Here is a 17,651-nt window from a genome sequence, read left to right as displayed (position 1 = left end):
TAAATATACAGCGGCAGTTGCAATTTCTCTATTATCTAATATGTGCTACATTCTATATGAAATTAGACTTAACCTTAAAGCCACAGGAACTACAGAGTGAATCCCTAATAAACTGAAATCGCCTAGTAACGCATTGACGTTGACTTTTTGTGTTTTATTTGTTTTCTGAGCATTCAAGTTAATTTTGTCATAACAACTAACAACTAAAAATTTTTATTCCTTAATTAAAATTTAAGAATTTGTCACTAATTTATTAGTTAAAATATATAGAAAAGGTTAATAATGAATAAATAACTATTAAAAATACCCAGTGAAAGTTCTTACCCACTCCCTAGGTACGTATATTATATCCAGGAGTATTCAGGGATAATTTGCAGGAAAAGACCATGGAGGACTTCAGTAAGCCTCCTCCGGGCTATCGTGTAAGTGCCCCACTTTACATTTTAACTAGGTGTTTAATACATTATAGTTGCATTTTCAATTTGTCTGTAAATTGAAGTGGAAAAGGAACTCTTGGCTTGTAACCATATTAAATTTTTGATTTTCCTGGAAACAATATTAATTTTTCTTTATTTCCTTGCCATTTCATAACAGCTGATAGTAGCTAGAGATTAGGGAGTTAAGCCACTTAGTTTAACACCTGTTAACACTATTTTGACATATATTCAACATTATTCTTAAATATTACAGTAGACACTCCATACCGTGAACAAAATAAAACAACGCATGTTCACGTTAGCGATTTATTTATGTAATCGGAGGTTAATCTAAATAGAGTGGAAAATAGATTATTGGGTGACAAAAAAGTTTGAAATTTTAGTTTGCTTCTTAGGATTTGTAATTTTTTGCACAAGGGCTGTTTCTCTTAGTCTTTTTAAAACTATGAGGTCTGTGAAGTCCACACCACTATATTCTGCCCACTGGATTGCAGTATTTAATGCAGTTATAGCGCTGTCCAGTGACACTTTACTTGACATTTCTTGAAAATTCTCGACTACATGAACTTCACATTTTTCTTGGTCGTTTTCACATTCTTTGTCAGCATCATTCCATTCCAATACATCAGTTTCCTTGAATGTGGCCTACAAATATACATAAATTACATATGTAATAACAGATTTAAATTGTAAAGATAAATCCCTTACTTGTGGTGCTAGTGTATTTAGAAGATCACAGGATTTGGAGATTAAGTCTGCTTTATCATCGTCCCATCGATGTTTTAAAACAGAAAGAGGTAATTCATCATTGTCATCCTCGGACATTTCAGTGTTCTCTAAAATATTTCTCCAACATTTTGCAATAATTTGTGAATCGAGTCGATTCCATGCAGCCGTTAAGTTGACAACAGCTTCCTTAATAGTCAAGTTTTTCAATGTATCAGTTATGTTTGAATTACTTGCTATAACATCGGCAAGAAGGCTATTCCTGTAATATAATTTTGTAAGCGTAATAACATTTTGATCCGTAGGTTGGTTAAGCGGCGTAACGTTAGGTGGAAGAAACATTGTTACTATTTGTCCATCTTCGCTCTTTAATTCTTCTTCGTTTGAATGAGATGGCGCGTTATCTAGCAGAAGTAAGGCTTTTATCGGGAGCCCTTTATTTGACAAAAAACGTGTAACCTGTAAAGGAATACGTAAATTTATGCTACGATTTCAAGAAAAATACACAACAAAATTTACCTGAGGTACAAAGGAATGATGGAACCATTTTTTAAAAATGTATGCAGTCATCCACGCTGTCTTGAAGTGTTCATAATCAAGAGGGCAAGTGAAGTTTTTAAATGACCTTGGAGTGGCAGCCTTACCGATAACTAATGGTTTTACTTTATGTCTTCCAGTAGCATTTGTGCAAACTAGTAATGTTATTCGTTGTTTTTCAGTCTTTCGTCCCGGCGCTGTTTTTTCTGCAGATGAAACAAATGTTTTGTCCGGTAGACGATTCCAGTATAAGCCCGTTTCGTCAGCATTATAAAGTTGATCTAATGTAATTCCAAGTTTCTGTATTTTATTTTTTAACTGCTTTTTGAAAGGGTCAATAAGTTCCGGTTGGGAAGAAAGTTTTTCCCCGGAAATTTTTAAAAACCGAATTCCAAATCTTTTTTTAAACCTCTGTAGCCATGCCTCACTAGCCGTAAATTCCTTATCACTTTCCTTTATTTGAGAATGTATGGATTTGGCTTTTTGCTTTATCATTTCTCCGCTTACAACAAAATTCTTATTTCATTGATTTAGAAACCATTTGTATAGCTGTTTTCCATTTGTGGTAATCCAGACCCTTTAAGTGTTTTTCTATTTTTATCTTTAAGTGTTTTCTAACATATATATCTGTTATTACTCTTAAAATGGTTTCTTTTCTTTGGTTTATTTTGCAAATCGTAGATTTAGCTATATTGTATTTTCTGGATAAATTTGAAACACTTGCACCTTTACTTAGCTCCTGAATTACAAGAGATTTTTCACGGAGAGTTAAACACTTTGGTTTTTTCAGCGACATTACATATAACAACACGTATTCACTAAACTTTTCGACAACCATTCAAAAGCAACAGGCAAATGTTGCAATGCAAAAAATGAAACTACAAAGTAAAACTGGGGAAATACCGGGCACGACCCGGGGTCGGGCAACCCCGTATTGAGCACGACTGCCAGGGAATCCCCAGAAGTAGTTCCCCCGGTAACGGAAATCATTTGTTCACGTTATACGGTGGTTAATGTGATAGAAAGATGATTCACGTTATCCGGAGGTTTACGTTATTCGATGTTCACAGTATCGAGTGTTTATTGTATTTAATTAGCATTAATAGATTCAATTATGTATTAATTGATACTGATTACCTCAAGCAATTTCTTAATATTATCGTTATTGATAATTTTACAATTTTGGTAGTGGGAGAAAAGAGTTACTAGTGATTTTACGGAATCTTGAAAAATTAAAAATGGTTATCCATCTACGTAATAATGATTACAAATAGAAAACAAGTAGCCAGTCTTTTGATTTTATTCAAATTTCAATTTTTTTTCTCTTTGTTTTCAATATTTTATCCAAATTATATCTTAAAAAACTAGAAATTTGGTTTTTATGGCTCATTTTGTATGGGAAGTAATGAACATAATCATTTTCAAGATGTGGTAATATGATGGATAGTAGCAACACACCATTTTTACCAAACTTCACTTGTTTTACTAGTGATTTATGTCGCCTTCCATTCATTATTTTGTTTATAGTTGTAGTATTTCGTGAAAACACAACAATCAGCACAAAATAAGTGAGCATACCTTGTAAACTGTCTGGACAACTTGTTGCACAGTAGAGTCTGTGTCAAACCCACCGCACCAATTATTGCTATATACTTTTTTTACAATATTTAATTTAATATAGTCTCAAGTAGGACAAAATAATAATAAAACTTGATATTAATTGTAGCTAATTTTAAAATGACATTTGATATTAGTAAAACCTCAGTTCCATTATACTGCCATATTATTGTTTCAAATTGCAAATTTTTAACAGTAACAATAACTGACTGGGTTCTGACTATGTAGTGATAATTTGCATCTTCCAATATAGTGATTGCAATCTGATAATTCTCTCATATCTTGGTTTCTCTGCTTATAGCAATCAAGTACATTCAGGGGCCCAAATTATGTGGCAGTGAAGAAGGAGCCAGGTGAGGATTTTGCAGGATTTGGTGAACGCTGCAATATTAATTATTATATTCTTAATAGTATAAGACCCTGAAGACGAATATATCCAGTTACCACTAGTCATGTGTCATGTGTCATGTGTAAAATCTAATTTTTTGATTCTTTTAAATTGCTGTTAAATCAGTCAATATGCCATTGTAATACAAACATGTAATAGATCTTTTGCATAATATTTTTATTTAATTTTTCTACAATTTCATTACGGCTTAGCTGTGGGCCCAAATGAAGCTTCAATATATGGGAGATATGGATATTATCAAGGACCAAATGTTCCAAGTCCAGTTAACAGGTAACAAAACTCATAGAAAAAAATGTTGTGGATAATATGTCTGATAATTTTTCAGATCACCAATTCAAAGTCCATTAGCTAATTCATCACCTCAATTGCCACTACCAATGCTACCTTGTTCCACTGCTCAAAATACTCCTACACCGTATATGCCAATGTTCTCAGAACCACCACCATATCCATATAAGAAGTCTATTAGTCCATCTTTGGGAAATGCCACAAGTCCAATCCGGCCTTATGGAAGAATGGGTCAAGGTTCCAGTTTCTCTTCTTTAGGTATTTATCAATATTTCATTCTTTAATGAGATTGTCAGTGTTGGTAACCTTTTTTCCCACATTTTTGGGATAGTGTTTAAACAAAGAAAAATAAATGTTTGAATAATCTTGTCAAACTATTAGAACTATTAAATTATGTCAATAGAAACTATTATTAGAGTCTTAACTGGTGGGCTCAAAGTTCCCTCATCATATGAATTGTTGCTGAACAGACAGGAATCGTCAAATATATATCAATAATTTAACAGAATGAAATAAAACTAAAGGTGAAAGTTGATCCTTGAAAAATCTCAGGACTTGCCAGTTAAGAGTGCTTTTGACTTTGACATTTGTCAGTTTTCTAGCAGCCCTGTAAATGTAGTTATTTGGTACAGGGGCTGGACAGTATGTTGCCGTGAAACAAGGCAATATTCGTCCCCAATGGGCGCAGAATGATTATGGATATTTCAAAAAGGGCTATAACAACCATTTAAATAGAAAGAGAAACATGTCACATGAGGTGAGTTGTGTTCGTTTTTAATCAGGTAATTTAGATATTACACATGAGTAACAATCGTTTATTATGTGTTATATTGGGGTCAGCCTTGGTTAATTTAAAGTGCATATATTTTACTTGATAAAAACCAACGAGTGGCCTCTTATTGACTAAGCATGAACAACACTTGCCATATGCCTAATAACCTATGTTTTAGTAAAATGTTATACCGGGCCATGAAAAGAACTAATTTCTAACAAATATTACTTAGAGTAATCATCAACACATAATAAAAATAAAAAAAGACAGATTAAATTAGGTACAAGGAATAAACACCAATCATTTACCTCAAATTAACAGTTGGAATGTTCACATGACTCTTGTTAAAAAACTGTCGTTCTTCGGCAATTAAGATGAGGACTTTTCAGAGTATTTCACATATTTACGCTATACTTTTGCTATTTTTTTCTTTTTTTTTAATAATTTTTTCCTGGGTTTTGAAGACGGCAACAGACTTGTCACCAAAATGTTAACAAGAATTCTTGTTCAAGAAAGAAAAGGTGAATGATATTTTCAGTAAGTTTTAACTGAGAATACCAAACAATTCCACCGTTCTAAGAACTCCTATTTATGTGTGAGACGTTATTCTTTAACAATAAAAGAAAAAATAAAATTATCAAGGCACAACTTTACCTCCATTTAACCCTCAATCAATAAATAGAAGCTTACCTTTGACTACAATCTTAATTGTATAGAAAATTTATTTTCTATGACAAATTGTTTATGTTTAAAAATGTTATAAATTAAAATCATTAAAAATTTTAAATGTAAACTGGGAACTTCTTTTGATTTTAGCCCGATTCTACCATGCAAAAAAATACAGTAAAGAAAAAGAAGAAGCCTCTGTCTCAAAACAAATATTCTAAGAAAGAATGGACTATTGAGGAATCACAGCACGCCTTGGATGTAGAGACGGAGCTCAATAAGCTGCACAAACGCCACCAATTGGTCATAAAATTTCCAGATTTGGAATTGAGTCGAGATATTGTATCGAAATTACATCCACTAATTGAACGTGTGTATTTCCAACAGGCGTACACGCCGAGATTTTGTTTTGTGTCTTTATCGGTAAGTAGACAAATAAAGTAGATATTTTGTTTCAGGAATATAGTAAAACTACTTCAATGTTTGTTTATTTCGTTTATTGTGATTTTCTTTAGCTCCAACTTGTTTTTCATTAATGTAGGATGCATCACGTATTAAAGAGACTATGGAAGATCTAAATAAAACGAAATTCGGTTATGGATTTTTAACAGCTGAACCGAAGACCTCAAAAGATGATCAGTCGGCCGAAGGACCGGAAGATATTGATCCCAAGACACTTTATGTTGGGAATTTATCACTGGAGGTAATAACAGTCTATAATTTACTAGAATTGGAATTAAACGCGCATGTATAAATAATTAATCGTGTTTGACAGGTTACTGTTGAGGATGTGGTGAAAGCTTACCCGAAATATAAAAGGATAGACATCGGTTTTGCCAAGAAAATGAAGTATACGAGATATGCTTTTGTGTCTTTCAACTCTGCAGATGATGCAATTGAAGGGTTTCGAAACACCCACAACACTGAAATGTATAGCAGGAATATTATTGTGCGGTTTAGGAGATTGCATGGAACTGTCGGTATGTTGTTTTCGTCTGATTCCTTACAGATAGATGTAGATAACTTGTAGGGAGTAGAAGTTTTTTGTCAGTAGTAATAAAAAAAAGTTTAAAATTTTATATTTATATATATCGTTTAATCGTCTCAATTGACCCTAAAATATTGACATTGCAAACTAAACAATCGAAATGTGATTTAAATCATTAGAAACATCTAAAAATGTATAATTAAAATACCTTATTTTTGAGCAGGTCGACCAGGCGAACCCAAGCTTCAAAACACCCGTAAACGAAACGAGAGTAGTGACAGTGCTGTATGTAGACATTACTTTATTAACTATTATTTAACTTTGTTACTCCTGATAGTTAATTTTTTCAATTTTCTCCTCATTGTTTCAAATATTGAAAAATTTAGAATTCGGAAAGTTTCACCTCGAGCCAAACTAACGTCGGCAGTGCATCCAAGGCAAATGGCAGTTCTAACTTAAGTAGTCGCTGCATCGACGGAGGACATTGGCTTTACTCGGGTACATCTGAGAATCCCGAACATGGGCCTTTAAAAATAAAAACTGAACTTCCGGAGGATGTTTTGCAAAGCTCTTTGAATGCCAAAATATCGACTCCAGAGTATCATGTGTGAGTATAAACATCAATGCGTACAGTTTAATATATTTAATCTTGACAAGTAAATGTCTGATGGTTGTCTGCATTGGCGAATTTATAATATATGAAAAATTGTAAATGTTTTGTTTTTTTTTTATTTTAATAAAAACATTATATTGTTATTATAGACCTATATGGCTTAAAACTGAGCCTATCTCAACTACAATAGACGTAATGCCAATGGTGATTAAGGAGGAACAGGAGATGGACCCCGGTACGTGAATAAACTGCGCGTTTACTGTTAAACAATAGTCAAAATACATCGCAAAACCTATTCGTTTAGCTTAAATTTAAATAAAAAATAATTTTTTCAGTCGCCGCCCATTTCCTAGAAGAAGACGCCCATTATGGCGGATTTAAATAGGTAAGCTTTCGCTGTTTAAGGTGGCAACACACTGCTGTTATGTCTTCAACTTACGTGACGTTATGACCGTTCATGTCACGTCACAAAAATATATGTTCTTGTTGTTCTATGTGTTTTAGTTCAAGATAGTTCAGTTATTTTCACATCTGATTTACAGTGTAGGTTTAGCAACAGGGTGTTCAGTTTAAATGGGTCTAAATAGCATGGTATTCAAGGCAAACGATTAAAGAGGTGGCTGGCTTCTTAGGATTAAAAAAAAAAACATTTTACTGCCTATGTATCCTTTGCCAAGACTTGCAAAGACTATAATTCTAAGTTGTAATTAGACGGTTCTATTTTGATCATACTATTTGCAGATTGCTAAACTTCAATCGAACACGAAATTCTCATTAGATCCTCCTTCAGTTAATGGTACTAATTAAACGAATTTAAATTGCTTATTTGGTGTTCAATGTTGATTCGGAGTTCGCGCAATGAATGCGCACCTTAACTAAAATAAGTGAGTTATGATCCGAATCTTTGCTGCCCTCTATTGTTGATTTTGCGATTACTTTTAAGTTTTAAAAGTTGCGAAAATAAAAAACTTTGACCGCCTGAATCAATATTCGCCTTTATAGCAGGAACCATGATATTCGTCGCAATCTCCACGCATTCAACAACGTCCATGGAAAGAGTAACACCTTCATTTCCAAATAGATTTGAAGTAAAATATTGCGCCCATCCATGCCAGTTATGAAAATAAACTTGTTCAGTATTCAGAGACATTTTTCAGTAAGTAAGATTTAAATATTGAGTATATGAGAGATCCTAAAACTAAAGCATAATATTTTTAAGTATAAAATTAAGTACGTTTGGTTAAGTGTAATTTAAGACGTCATAACTAATTAAGTAAATATAGGTCACTTGAAGACGTCAAAATCTGATTTTAATATTAATCGTTCTTAGTTACTTTTAAGCATTATTATCAATACGTTTTACCTGCTGTAATGTGTCTATGTAAATAAAGCCTCATTAATGTAATAATAATTTTCTTTCAAATACAAACTACCACAATCTTATAAATTCTTTATTAACAGCGATATTCAAATTATTTTAATAAAACATTAACAAAGGTTAAAAACGGGTTTTCGATACACGTACACTTTATCCTATTATTTCCTAAGGGTGGTTACCTTTTCCTAATAGTGACTGACCTAGATTAATATTAACTGGAAGTAGTACTGATGATGGTGCGGTACATTTAAGTGTCCCAAGGCTTGATGAAATGCCGCATCATTTGACATTTTATTATCTATTACTTAGGTAGTGATATGTCGGAAAATTAACGTCTAGGGCTTAAATTATCCTACTTGTAGTAAGAAATTGGTCCAGCGATATTTCACAATTTCTTAAATTTATTTTACATAGGTATTAATTACAAATTTACAAACTTAAGGTATTATTATTTTCCTACCACAGCACCTATCTATTTTAATTTTTAATATAATATATTTTTAAATTTTAACATTCATATTGTGCTATTAGATTTTACAATCTTAATACACATTGATTCTCATTCGATATACATTAAAAATTACTTTTTTTAGCATAACACACATGTACCTCTCACGTCCTGAACTCTCTCGAAACAGGAAGAAAACAAACATTCGCCTGTTTATACGAAAGCAGAGAAAATGTAAAATTTATGGGCTTCTTACCAACGTTTCCAACCCGAACAAAACGTTTTAGACGTTTTACCTTGCACCACCATACGTTATATGCAAAGCTCGTAAAATGTTTTAGATATCCGAATACGACAATCTCTTATGAAAAATGCATAAAGTCTGATGCTCAGCATGGCACAATGCACATATTCTAAAATCGTTTACTTGATCTTGCTTTATCTGCTCGGGCAACGGATGGAAATAATGGATGTTTTGATTTTAAAGTATGAAAACGGTTATATTCGGTGGAGAAGGACTCCATTTCGGGTTTAGTATAAGGATATAAAAGTAAAGTGCTTAGAGCACACATGCCAGAAAATAGTTAAATACAATTGGATATATTTTCCAGGCATTCCAGCTGAAAATTTGATAATATATCAAGAACTCTTACGTTGGCGAAATTCTTAGGGAGTTTTTATACGATTTTAGAACAAAAAATCTCCAAGAATTCGTCGGTGGTCTCAAATTACCCACAATAAAGAATCTTGCATTCTCCTTAAAAGCCTTTAATATTTTTTATTTCATCATTTGTATACACGATATTTACCACTGATTCCGAGACTCAACTTCAAAATTCTCAAAAACTCCCTAAAATAAGATACATTGACTAACGGCTTTCTCCTCAGTATGACTAACAGGAGTAGCATCTGTTTTTTGTTTTTCTCTAATTTCATGTAATAAATAAGGACAACGGCATGATTCTGGAAATGGCCCTGATTTTGTGTTGCATGACAATGATACGGGCACAGTGGTGAAATTACACGTTTTTAAGGGCAAAACAGCTTGTTATTAATAAAATTCATTAGTGCTTATGATCTAACAAGTTTTTTTACCACGTCATCCTATAATTTTGAAGTTTTATCGATTTTCACTGCTTAGATGCTGGAAAAATATTTCTAATTGCAATCTAAGCACAGTTAGGAAAATATAAATTACTTCTCTAGTATCATTTACCATTTTTTTTTATCGAAATGTGCTCTAAATGTCTATGTGCAATACCTAGATTATGTACATTTAATACTATTCACATGTTAAAATTACCTAAAGTTGAGGAATGCCGTTTTTAAATATATACAAAAGGCTTTTAGCTAAGGTAGAAAATTTGGCATCCTTTTACTAATTATTTTAGAATTACCCACATAAAATTACTCGTTTCAGAGTTCGAAAGAGATAAAGAAATTTAAAAAAGTGACGTCAAAAACCCATTTCACACAATTACTTTATGTTTGTTTTATTCCATTTTGATCGTAATTTTGATAAATATGCGTGCGAAATGTGTTTGAAGACACCATTATACTTGACCTACAAAAATCATCATTATTAGTATGTATTTACAATAATTACAACAAGATTAAAACTATGTGGAATTATCCTAGTCACTTTCTGCCTTTTATTGAACATTGATACATAAATTAAACCACAATGTAATTAATTTCTAGTAGGTGTATTTCAAACCAAACTTTATGATTTGTCGCTTTGTATTAATAATATTCGTTTAATATTTGTAGTGTTTAGCACCATTTCCAATATTAATCATACTATTAAATGTATTTAATATAAAATGTCTCTTGTACATGGTACATAACTCTATTAATTCACTTATTAAATTATGACGCTCTATAGGGATGACTAGAAATGAAGGTATGAATAATTGTACTTATTTTAATTATTATTATGAGGGATTGCTTAATTACTAGTCTAGCTAAACGTATCAAAATTGTATGGAAAATTTGCAAAGTCTTAGGTGGTATACCCTGGCAAGGGATCAGTCTATAAATACTCTTAAGAAGTTTTAAATTATTAAAGCAGGGTTTCGGCCTTACTGTTTAAAGGGACTTTTCGGACTCATTTTGTTGAAATTCCTTCTAAATATATTTTCCGATTATTTTCTGTTCGTTATGCTGCTTTACTTTATATTCGAAATTTTCGTCAATTTTGATTTAAGCAAAGAAAATGGCAACAGAATTATTAGCGTTTATTTTTAGAATTGTCAAATGCGAATTATCCACATCAACGTCATTGTCAAAGTGTTATGTTTACCTGTGCGGCGACATTGTTTCCAGCGGCCATTTTGAATCAACATTTGTACATCTGAGCCACCATTTTGAATTAGTAAATATTCGGACAATCCTCTATCTAGTCATTTCTCTCTACCGTATTATTTCTCAATTTATAAAATTAAATACTTGATATTCAAAATTACAATGGCGGCAAAACATGTTTCTTCCAAAATATTAACATGATAACTACGTGTTGATTGATACTATTCGAGTCACGCTGATCTGCAATTTTACGCAAGTTTACGATAGTTCGAAAATATTTAGCTGATTTTTTTCCCCTGTAATGGTCCGTGGTGGCCGACATTGAAACTTTTGTATTTGTTTACATGTTAATCACCGTCGTTTTCCGAATCTGTCTTTGGTACCACTGTTTATATCGGATATTTAGAATTATTTGAAGAACGTCTTGACATCCACTTTAAATAGCTATTCTGAGAGCCAATCGGAACGCCCTATATTAATTTTCAAAGAACTCCGAAAGGTCCCTTTGATGAAAATGGACTGGACTGTGTCTAATGAGTTCTTAATTGTGAGCACTGAAGATTAAATAAGCCATTGCAGCGGAAGTAGTTTTGGCACTTTTCAAATCTTCTACTGGCAATTTTCAGATGTATAAATAACTTAAGTGTGCGATTTTCTGTTTCATATGACTGCAATATAATTGAAAATTAAGAATTATAAAATTACAAAATATATCTGTTCTTTGACACATCACGCAACGCTGTCAAAACGCTGATTAAAAATGGCCACTGACATTGAGTCCAAAATAGATCCGTTTATTCATAATGGCCATTTTTAGTCTCACCATTTTGACAGCTAAGTGAAAATGGCTGCTGGGCGGTCATGCACACAGCAGCCATTTTTACATCACGTCGACTGCTAATCCAAGATGGCCACTGGGTACAATGTCACTCATACATACACCAGACATTTTGAACTAGCATTTTGATACAAGTTAAAAAAATTTAGTGACTTAATAGTTGGCTTGGGATGTGCAATTACTAGTCCCTTTCGGTCGAGGCATCACGTCCTCGTAGGGAGGGACATTGGCCCTTTTAAATTCATCCCTGATTCTTTCCACATTTTGCATCACCCTTAAAAAATTCAGACCCGCCAGTTTTTTTAAGTCTTCCACGCTCCACTTTCCGGTCCCGATGAGCTCGGCGAAGAGAGTTGGATAGGAGGAAACGTCTTCTAGTCCCTGAGGCACGCTAAAATATTTCGATTGTGTTAGTTTTTCTCATACAAATTCAGATTTAAATGCCACCAATCATTACTTACTAATTTATTCCATCGTAACCAGCTCCGATGCCTACATTGTCCACGCCAGCCACTTCCCGAATATGATTAATATGAGCTAAAATATCACATATATACAAATATATTCAATGTAAAATATTCTGAAATGTAACTTACCAACTGCATCAGCTACAGTGGCAGTTTCTCTGCACGTCAGAAATAACGAATAGAAGTTAACCATGATAATGCCCCCGTTTAAGGCCAATCTGCGCAGTGTATCGTCGGCGACGTTGCGCGTTGAGTTGCACAGTGAATGTGTAGAAGAGTGACTGAATATAACTGGAGCCTTGCTCACGTCCAGCGCATCGCGCATCGTGCCGACTGACACGTGAGAGAGATCTACGATCATGCCTAGACGGTTCATTTCCTTTATTACAGCCTAAGAAAACCGCATTTAATATTTTTACTTAAAAATTACAGAATGAAATACCTTTCCAAAGGTGGTTAAGCCCCCATGCTCAGGTTTCTTTCCAGGCATATCTACGTGAGAGCAGTCAGCCCTGGAATTACGAAAATATTTACTTAAAGTATTTTGACATATCAACGAAACCTACCAGGGGGTATTACAAGTTGAAGTTAACGTAAGATATCTAACTCCGACGTGGTATAAAGTCCTTAAAACTGCTAGGCTTCCGGCCAGAGAGTGGCCGCCTTCTACTCCTATTAGTGAACACATGTGGTGGTTTTGATGGGCAGTCTTTATATCTGAAATTATAGTTTTAAAACCTTTTAAGAAATAATCTACAGGAATGTTGAACCTTCTGCAGAAGTGCACAGTACGAGACGGGGATGATACCAGTCTGTAAATCTTCGTATTACATCGATTTGTTCGAGGGTGAGTTGAACTGCGTCTTTGTATTGAGAGTCGCATGGTACGTACGCAGCCCAAAACTGAAAATAAATGAGTTTTATCGATGTTAGAGAGATGTTTTAAAGATTAATGATGGAGAGAGTGGATTCGAAGTTGTTTTAAGTTCAAGCTCGGTTGAAAAAGGGGGATGTGTACGTGGGAACCCGACTTGCAGGAACTACAAAGAGAGTGTTTGGATAAGTCAATTAACTCTTTGAAAATTTCAAATGAATGAAATTGTTGGCGACATCGGTAAAAAATGCCATTGGTTAATTTTACTGGATTGAACTTTGATTCTCACTCTTACATGTTGCTAAAGAACTGGGGGAAAAATGGGTACACTCAATTTTCTTCGACAGAGAACGAATGAGCTGCAGCTCTTATAACATTTATAATTACAGTCAGATTTGGCGATCTTCAATTGAAAGGTACGTGAGATCACAACTTGTGCAAAGTAACGAGAGAGATATTTGCATAACAAATCTCCTTCAAAAAGATTTGTTGAAGTTAATGTTTTAAATAACGCTAGACTGTTAATTAATGTCAAATTTTGGGTCTTCGCCTGGGGAGCGTACGTGGGAATACGACTTACGCCGTATACGGTGTGTCCAAAATTGGTTCCATATGTATGGGGATTTCGATTATCACAATAGATACAGTATCTGGGACACACTGTTTATGTCGCATATCGAAACTTGGCCATTGTGACTCTCAACCAAGATTCGTATTAACACCATTTCAAGAGATAGTTGTACTTTTGTGGTTCTCGATATCACTCATAAATATGAGTTTTGGCATTTAAAGTCACTTCGCTCCTTCTTATGGAGGGTGTGCTGTGTGGTAATATTCTCTTCTCTAAGATTTTTTCTTATTCTCGATGGAGAATTCGTTGGAAAATTTGGACCAATCAGCTAGTTTAGCACAGCGCCATCTACCGCTTAAATATTTGGATCAATAGGTATATAATGGAGATTCATTTTCTGAATTTCTGTGTTGGAATTTATTGTTTAGAGGTCTAAGAAAAGCTTTTCTCGGATTTAGAATAACAGTTTTTTAGTAACAGTAAATATATATCAGTAGTATTAGTTTTTTTATAAATAGCAGCGAGAATGTTATTATAAAAAAGTTTTATACGAAATCGTCTAAACCTGCCATCTACCGTTAGGTAGCGAAAGTCGACAACATTAAATCAATGCAGATGCAGAAATTTTCCGTTTTACGTCATTTAATATGCGTCAGTTACAAATTAACTTCGGCTTGCAGCGTCAGTGTCACAGTCGTTCAAAAACAGAGGTATATGATTGTACCTGGAAGTGGCTACAAGTGTTTACGACTTTCTTAAAAAAAGTTTGTTATTGCCAGATTGCATCATCAACATCCCAATACAAAAATGAAAACTTTGCCCAATAAATCCCACGTACTAACCCAGGTACTCAAAGGCAATTTTCCCGAAATGGCTGTGAAAAAAATGAATCGAGATTATCTGGAGAAATTTGTTTTGAAACTGGTTAAATACAGCTCCAATGTCTCTACTGAAGAGCCCAAGGATTTCGCAGGATTATGCAGAAGTCTTTTCCTCAAAGAGGCAGAAAAGCCAGAATGGTGGCCTTCCGAGCAAGTTATTTCGAAGACTCTCACCTCAGATGGCAAGTATTTCATGACGTTGCTGCGCTTCTTGGTCTACAAATGTTGCGAATTTTTTAAAAAACCCTCGGAAAATTTGAACACCGAATTGCTTGTGACTGACATTGATTCAAAACAATGGATATATCGCAAGAGAAAGCTCAGTGATATCGATAGTGCCATTCCAATTAAACGGAGGACTTTGCTGCCTAGGAGCTGTTGCAAGCAAAAAAAGTCCTCAGAAAATCTTCCTAACATAGAGTCACAACCAATAGTTGACCTTAGAGTAATTTTACACAAGCCACAAGTTTTAAATCAGAATGAATTCTTGAGGTTATTTAAACTGGAAACCACATCAAGCCTCACCCAAGAAGACACCCCCATTCCTTCCTTAATTACCAACACTATCAAATTTAACACTTGCTCTCACATACCATTTTCATCAGATCTAGGATTAGAGCTGATTAAACGAGATAATCACATGTGCCCTGAAGTCACAAAGAGCCGAAAATTGGACAGGCTTGAATGGTACATTAATAAACTTCCTTTAAAGGTTGCTGAAAGTTGTGGTTATGAAGTTACTTATCAAGAGAAAAAAGGTTTGACATACAGATATTATAAATTCCCAAAAAGGCAGATTCGGCAACATCCAGGGGATGTAGCTTTCCAAATGAAGGCAATTTTTTGTCGCCTTTTGAAAGTGGTGTTGGTTCGGCACAATTTGGAGCAACTGCAACAGGTGGTTAAGAGAAAATCAAAGCCGAAGGTGATTCTCAGAAAGAGAGGTGTGCATGGAACATGCTAAGAGGTCAAACTGTGGAGGTTCTCAAAATGGAAAGGTATAATATTTGTGTCAAATTAATGGTATACATACAAGACAATGATTGATGATTGTTCACACTTTTCCACATTTATAATCTTCCTTTAGCAATAAATATAGGTCAAAATATTATATTATTAAAATTCCATATAAAAGTGATTCCTTTGGGGTTTTATGACTGTTTAAGTTCCTTACATAACTTTTAATTTACAACAGATTCACTCTTGAAATTAAATGAAGAACATGCAGGAAAGTGTATCTATACTTACATCTTCTCACTGTTACATGTAAAACAACACACAAATTTTTTACTGTTTTCCTTGTTATTATGAAGACTATTTTCAATATTTTCTAGGTTTGTAGACTCACTATTATATTGTTGTTTAGTATGTGTAACATGTTACCGACAATAAATGAAGTTCGTCATTTTATACTCTTATATATTAAGCATTTTTATTGTTAATTATTTATGAGCATGTAAGGAGTCATCATACTGAACATTATAATGTTATTGTCAGTAAGAAACGTGACTGCAGAAACATCGAAACTCTTTGCTGTTACTGACTCAAACACCAATCAATTCTAATTTCAGTATCAAAATGCAGAATACTTATGTACTATAGTATGTAAATTATACAGGGTGTAACATATTATCATGTAGATAATTTGGATGACAATAATACTGTGCAAAATAATAAAGAAATGCCAATAGATTGATGATCAAAAATGCACCATTTTTGATATACAGGGCGGTAAAGTTTCACACTTTTTCTCATATTTTGCGTTTTTCCCACGTATGCCTCGAGTTCATTTTTTTAATTTCATACACCTATTTTCTTTGAGACCCTCTATAACAAAATGTCAAAATCGTTGGTAGCCATATACAGGGTATTATATTTTTTTGGTTCATGTAATATTTTGTGCTTTGCGTCGTTTTTAGAACACCCTGTCGGAATTCTGATACCATTTTTAAATTCTTTCTTTAGTTATTTAGCTTTTTGGTTTCTAGCAGTATTTTCGTAAAATTTGCAAAACTATTTATTGATGCAACTTAAGAAAGGCCAGTTTACATGTTTATGTTTGTAATATAGGATGCCATGATTGAGTTTCAGCCATTTTAATAATTTTGTTTTGATTTTTAACGTTTCGCATTTTAAAATTTTAACTGAAGACATGGGTGAGAAAAAATGTGAAACTTTGCCACCCTGTATATTGAAAATGGCACATTTTTGACTATGGGTGCATCAGCATTTTTTTATTATTTTGCAAAGTATTAGGGCCTTCTGAAATACCTCCATGGTAATATGTTACACCCTGTATTGTTACTTACTTATTACTAATTCCCCTTTATATTAATTGTACCTACTTCTGCTTCAACGTTAAAATTTACAACTTACTCGTATGTATAGTACGTTAAGTCTTTTAGAACTCTTGCTTTTTTTTTAATCTGAAAAGAATACAATATAAAAGAAATTTTGGGATGCTGAATAGAGATCTGAAGGAAATGAAAACTGCTATATAGATTGTTGATTTGGTTAAAAAAAGTAGTCCTTGAGACCTGAAATTGATGGAAACATCATGATCTTACGAAAACTGAAATGATTCGCAAATCATCAAGAAATGATTGTAGAAAGAAAATCGAGTAAATAATTCTGATATTACTCGAAAATGAGAAGAGATATGTGTGACAACTTCTACAAGTAAATAAATAGATGTACAAAAAGAAGCTGAGCACTGAAGTTAGCTACATTAAAAATATATGTAGACTCATCCAATTAGTCTCCAATTTTGCGCATGTGTAGTTTAGGCATTGCTCTTCACATGATAAAAATTTTAGTTGCCTACGAGCTATCATTCA

At 33.5% G+C, this 17,651-nt stretch overlaps 4 protein-coding genes across 5 annotated transcripts in view; 2 read left to right on the top strand and 2 right to left on the bottom strand.

The window, feature by feature from the left end:
• Window positions 1-17,651, bottom strand: part of LOC136419317 (uncharacterized) — a 209,836-nt gene that overhangs the window by 27,095 nt on the left and 165,090 nt on the right. The window lies entirely within an intron of this gene.
• Pof (Painting of fourth) lies at window positions 184-8,356 on the top strand. 2 transcript variants are annotated; one of them, XM_066405542.1, is made up of 13 exons: window positions 184-422; window positions 3,619-3,670; window positions 3,918-3,996; window positions 4,052-4,272; window positions 4,647-4,771; window positions 5,603-5,875; window positions 5,994-6,155; window positions 6,228-6,432; window positions 6,664-6,725; window positions 6,827-7,047; window positions 7,203-7,288; window positions 7,389-7,438; window positions 8,059-8,356. In XM_066405542.1, the coding sequence occupies exons 1-12, from the start codon at window positions 387-389 to the stop codon at window positions 7,436-7,438; spliced, it is 1,572 nt and encodes a 523-aa protein (XP_066261639.1). In that variant the 5' UTR covers window positions 184-386; the 3' UTR covers window positions 8,059-8,356. The 2 variants fall into 2 exon arrangements, with proteins under 2 accessions (XP_066261639.1, XP_066261638.1); XM_066405541.1 differs by having other exon boundaries at window positions 8,056-8,354.
• LOC136419307 (dipeptidase 1-like) overlaps window positions 11,549-17,651 on the bottom strand; it is a 105,930-nt gene continuing 99,827 nt past the window's right edge. Inside the window, exons 6-11 of the mRNA XM_066405539.1 lie at window positions 13,259-13,391; window positions 13,055-13,205; window positions 12,931-13,000; window positions 12,618-12,879; window positions 12,483-12,558; window positions 11,549-12,412 (exon numbers count right to left, since the gene is read on the bottom strand). Coding sequence (XP_066261636.1) covers window positions 12,175-12,412; window positions 12,483-12,558; window positions 12,618-12,879; window positions 12,931-13,000; window positions 13,055-13,205; window positions 13,259-13,391 — 930 coding nt within the window. The 3' untranslated portion in view covers window positions 11,549-12,174. The remainder of the gene's footprint in view (window positions 12,413-12,482; window positions 12,559-12,617; window positions 12,880-12,930; window positions 13,001-13,054; window positions 13,206-13,258; window positions 13,392-17,651) is intronic.
• On the top strand, window positions 14,559-16,231 carry LOC136419314 (uncharacterized). Its single transcript, XM_066405550.1, has 2 exons — window positions 14,559-14,653; window positions 14,713-16,231. The coding sequence occupies exon 2, from the start codon at window positions 14,741-14,743 to the stop codon at window positions 15,776-15,778; it is 1,038 nt and encodes a 345-aa protein (XP_066261647.1). The 5' UTR covers window positions 14,559-14,653; window positions 14,713-14,740; the 3' UTR covers window positions 15,779-16,231.

The sequence above is a fragment of the Euwallacea similis genome, chromosome 2 (genome assembly GCF_039881205.1).
Source record: "Euwallacea similis isolate ESF13 chromosome 2, ESF131.1, whole genome shotgun sequence".
Taxonomy (NCBI): domain Eukaryota; kingdom Metazoa; phylum Arthropoda; class Insecta; order Coleoptera; family Curculionidae; genus Euwallacea; species Euwallacea similis.
Note: the sequence above shows the minus strand (reverse complement) of the source record. Positions and strands in the feature narration are given on the sequence as shown.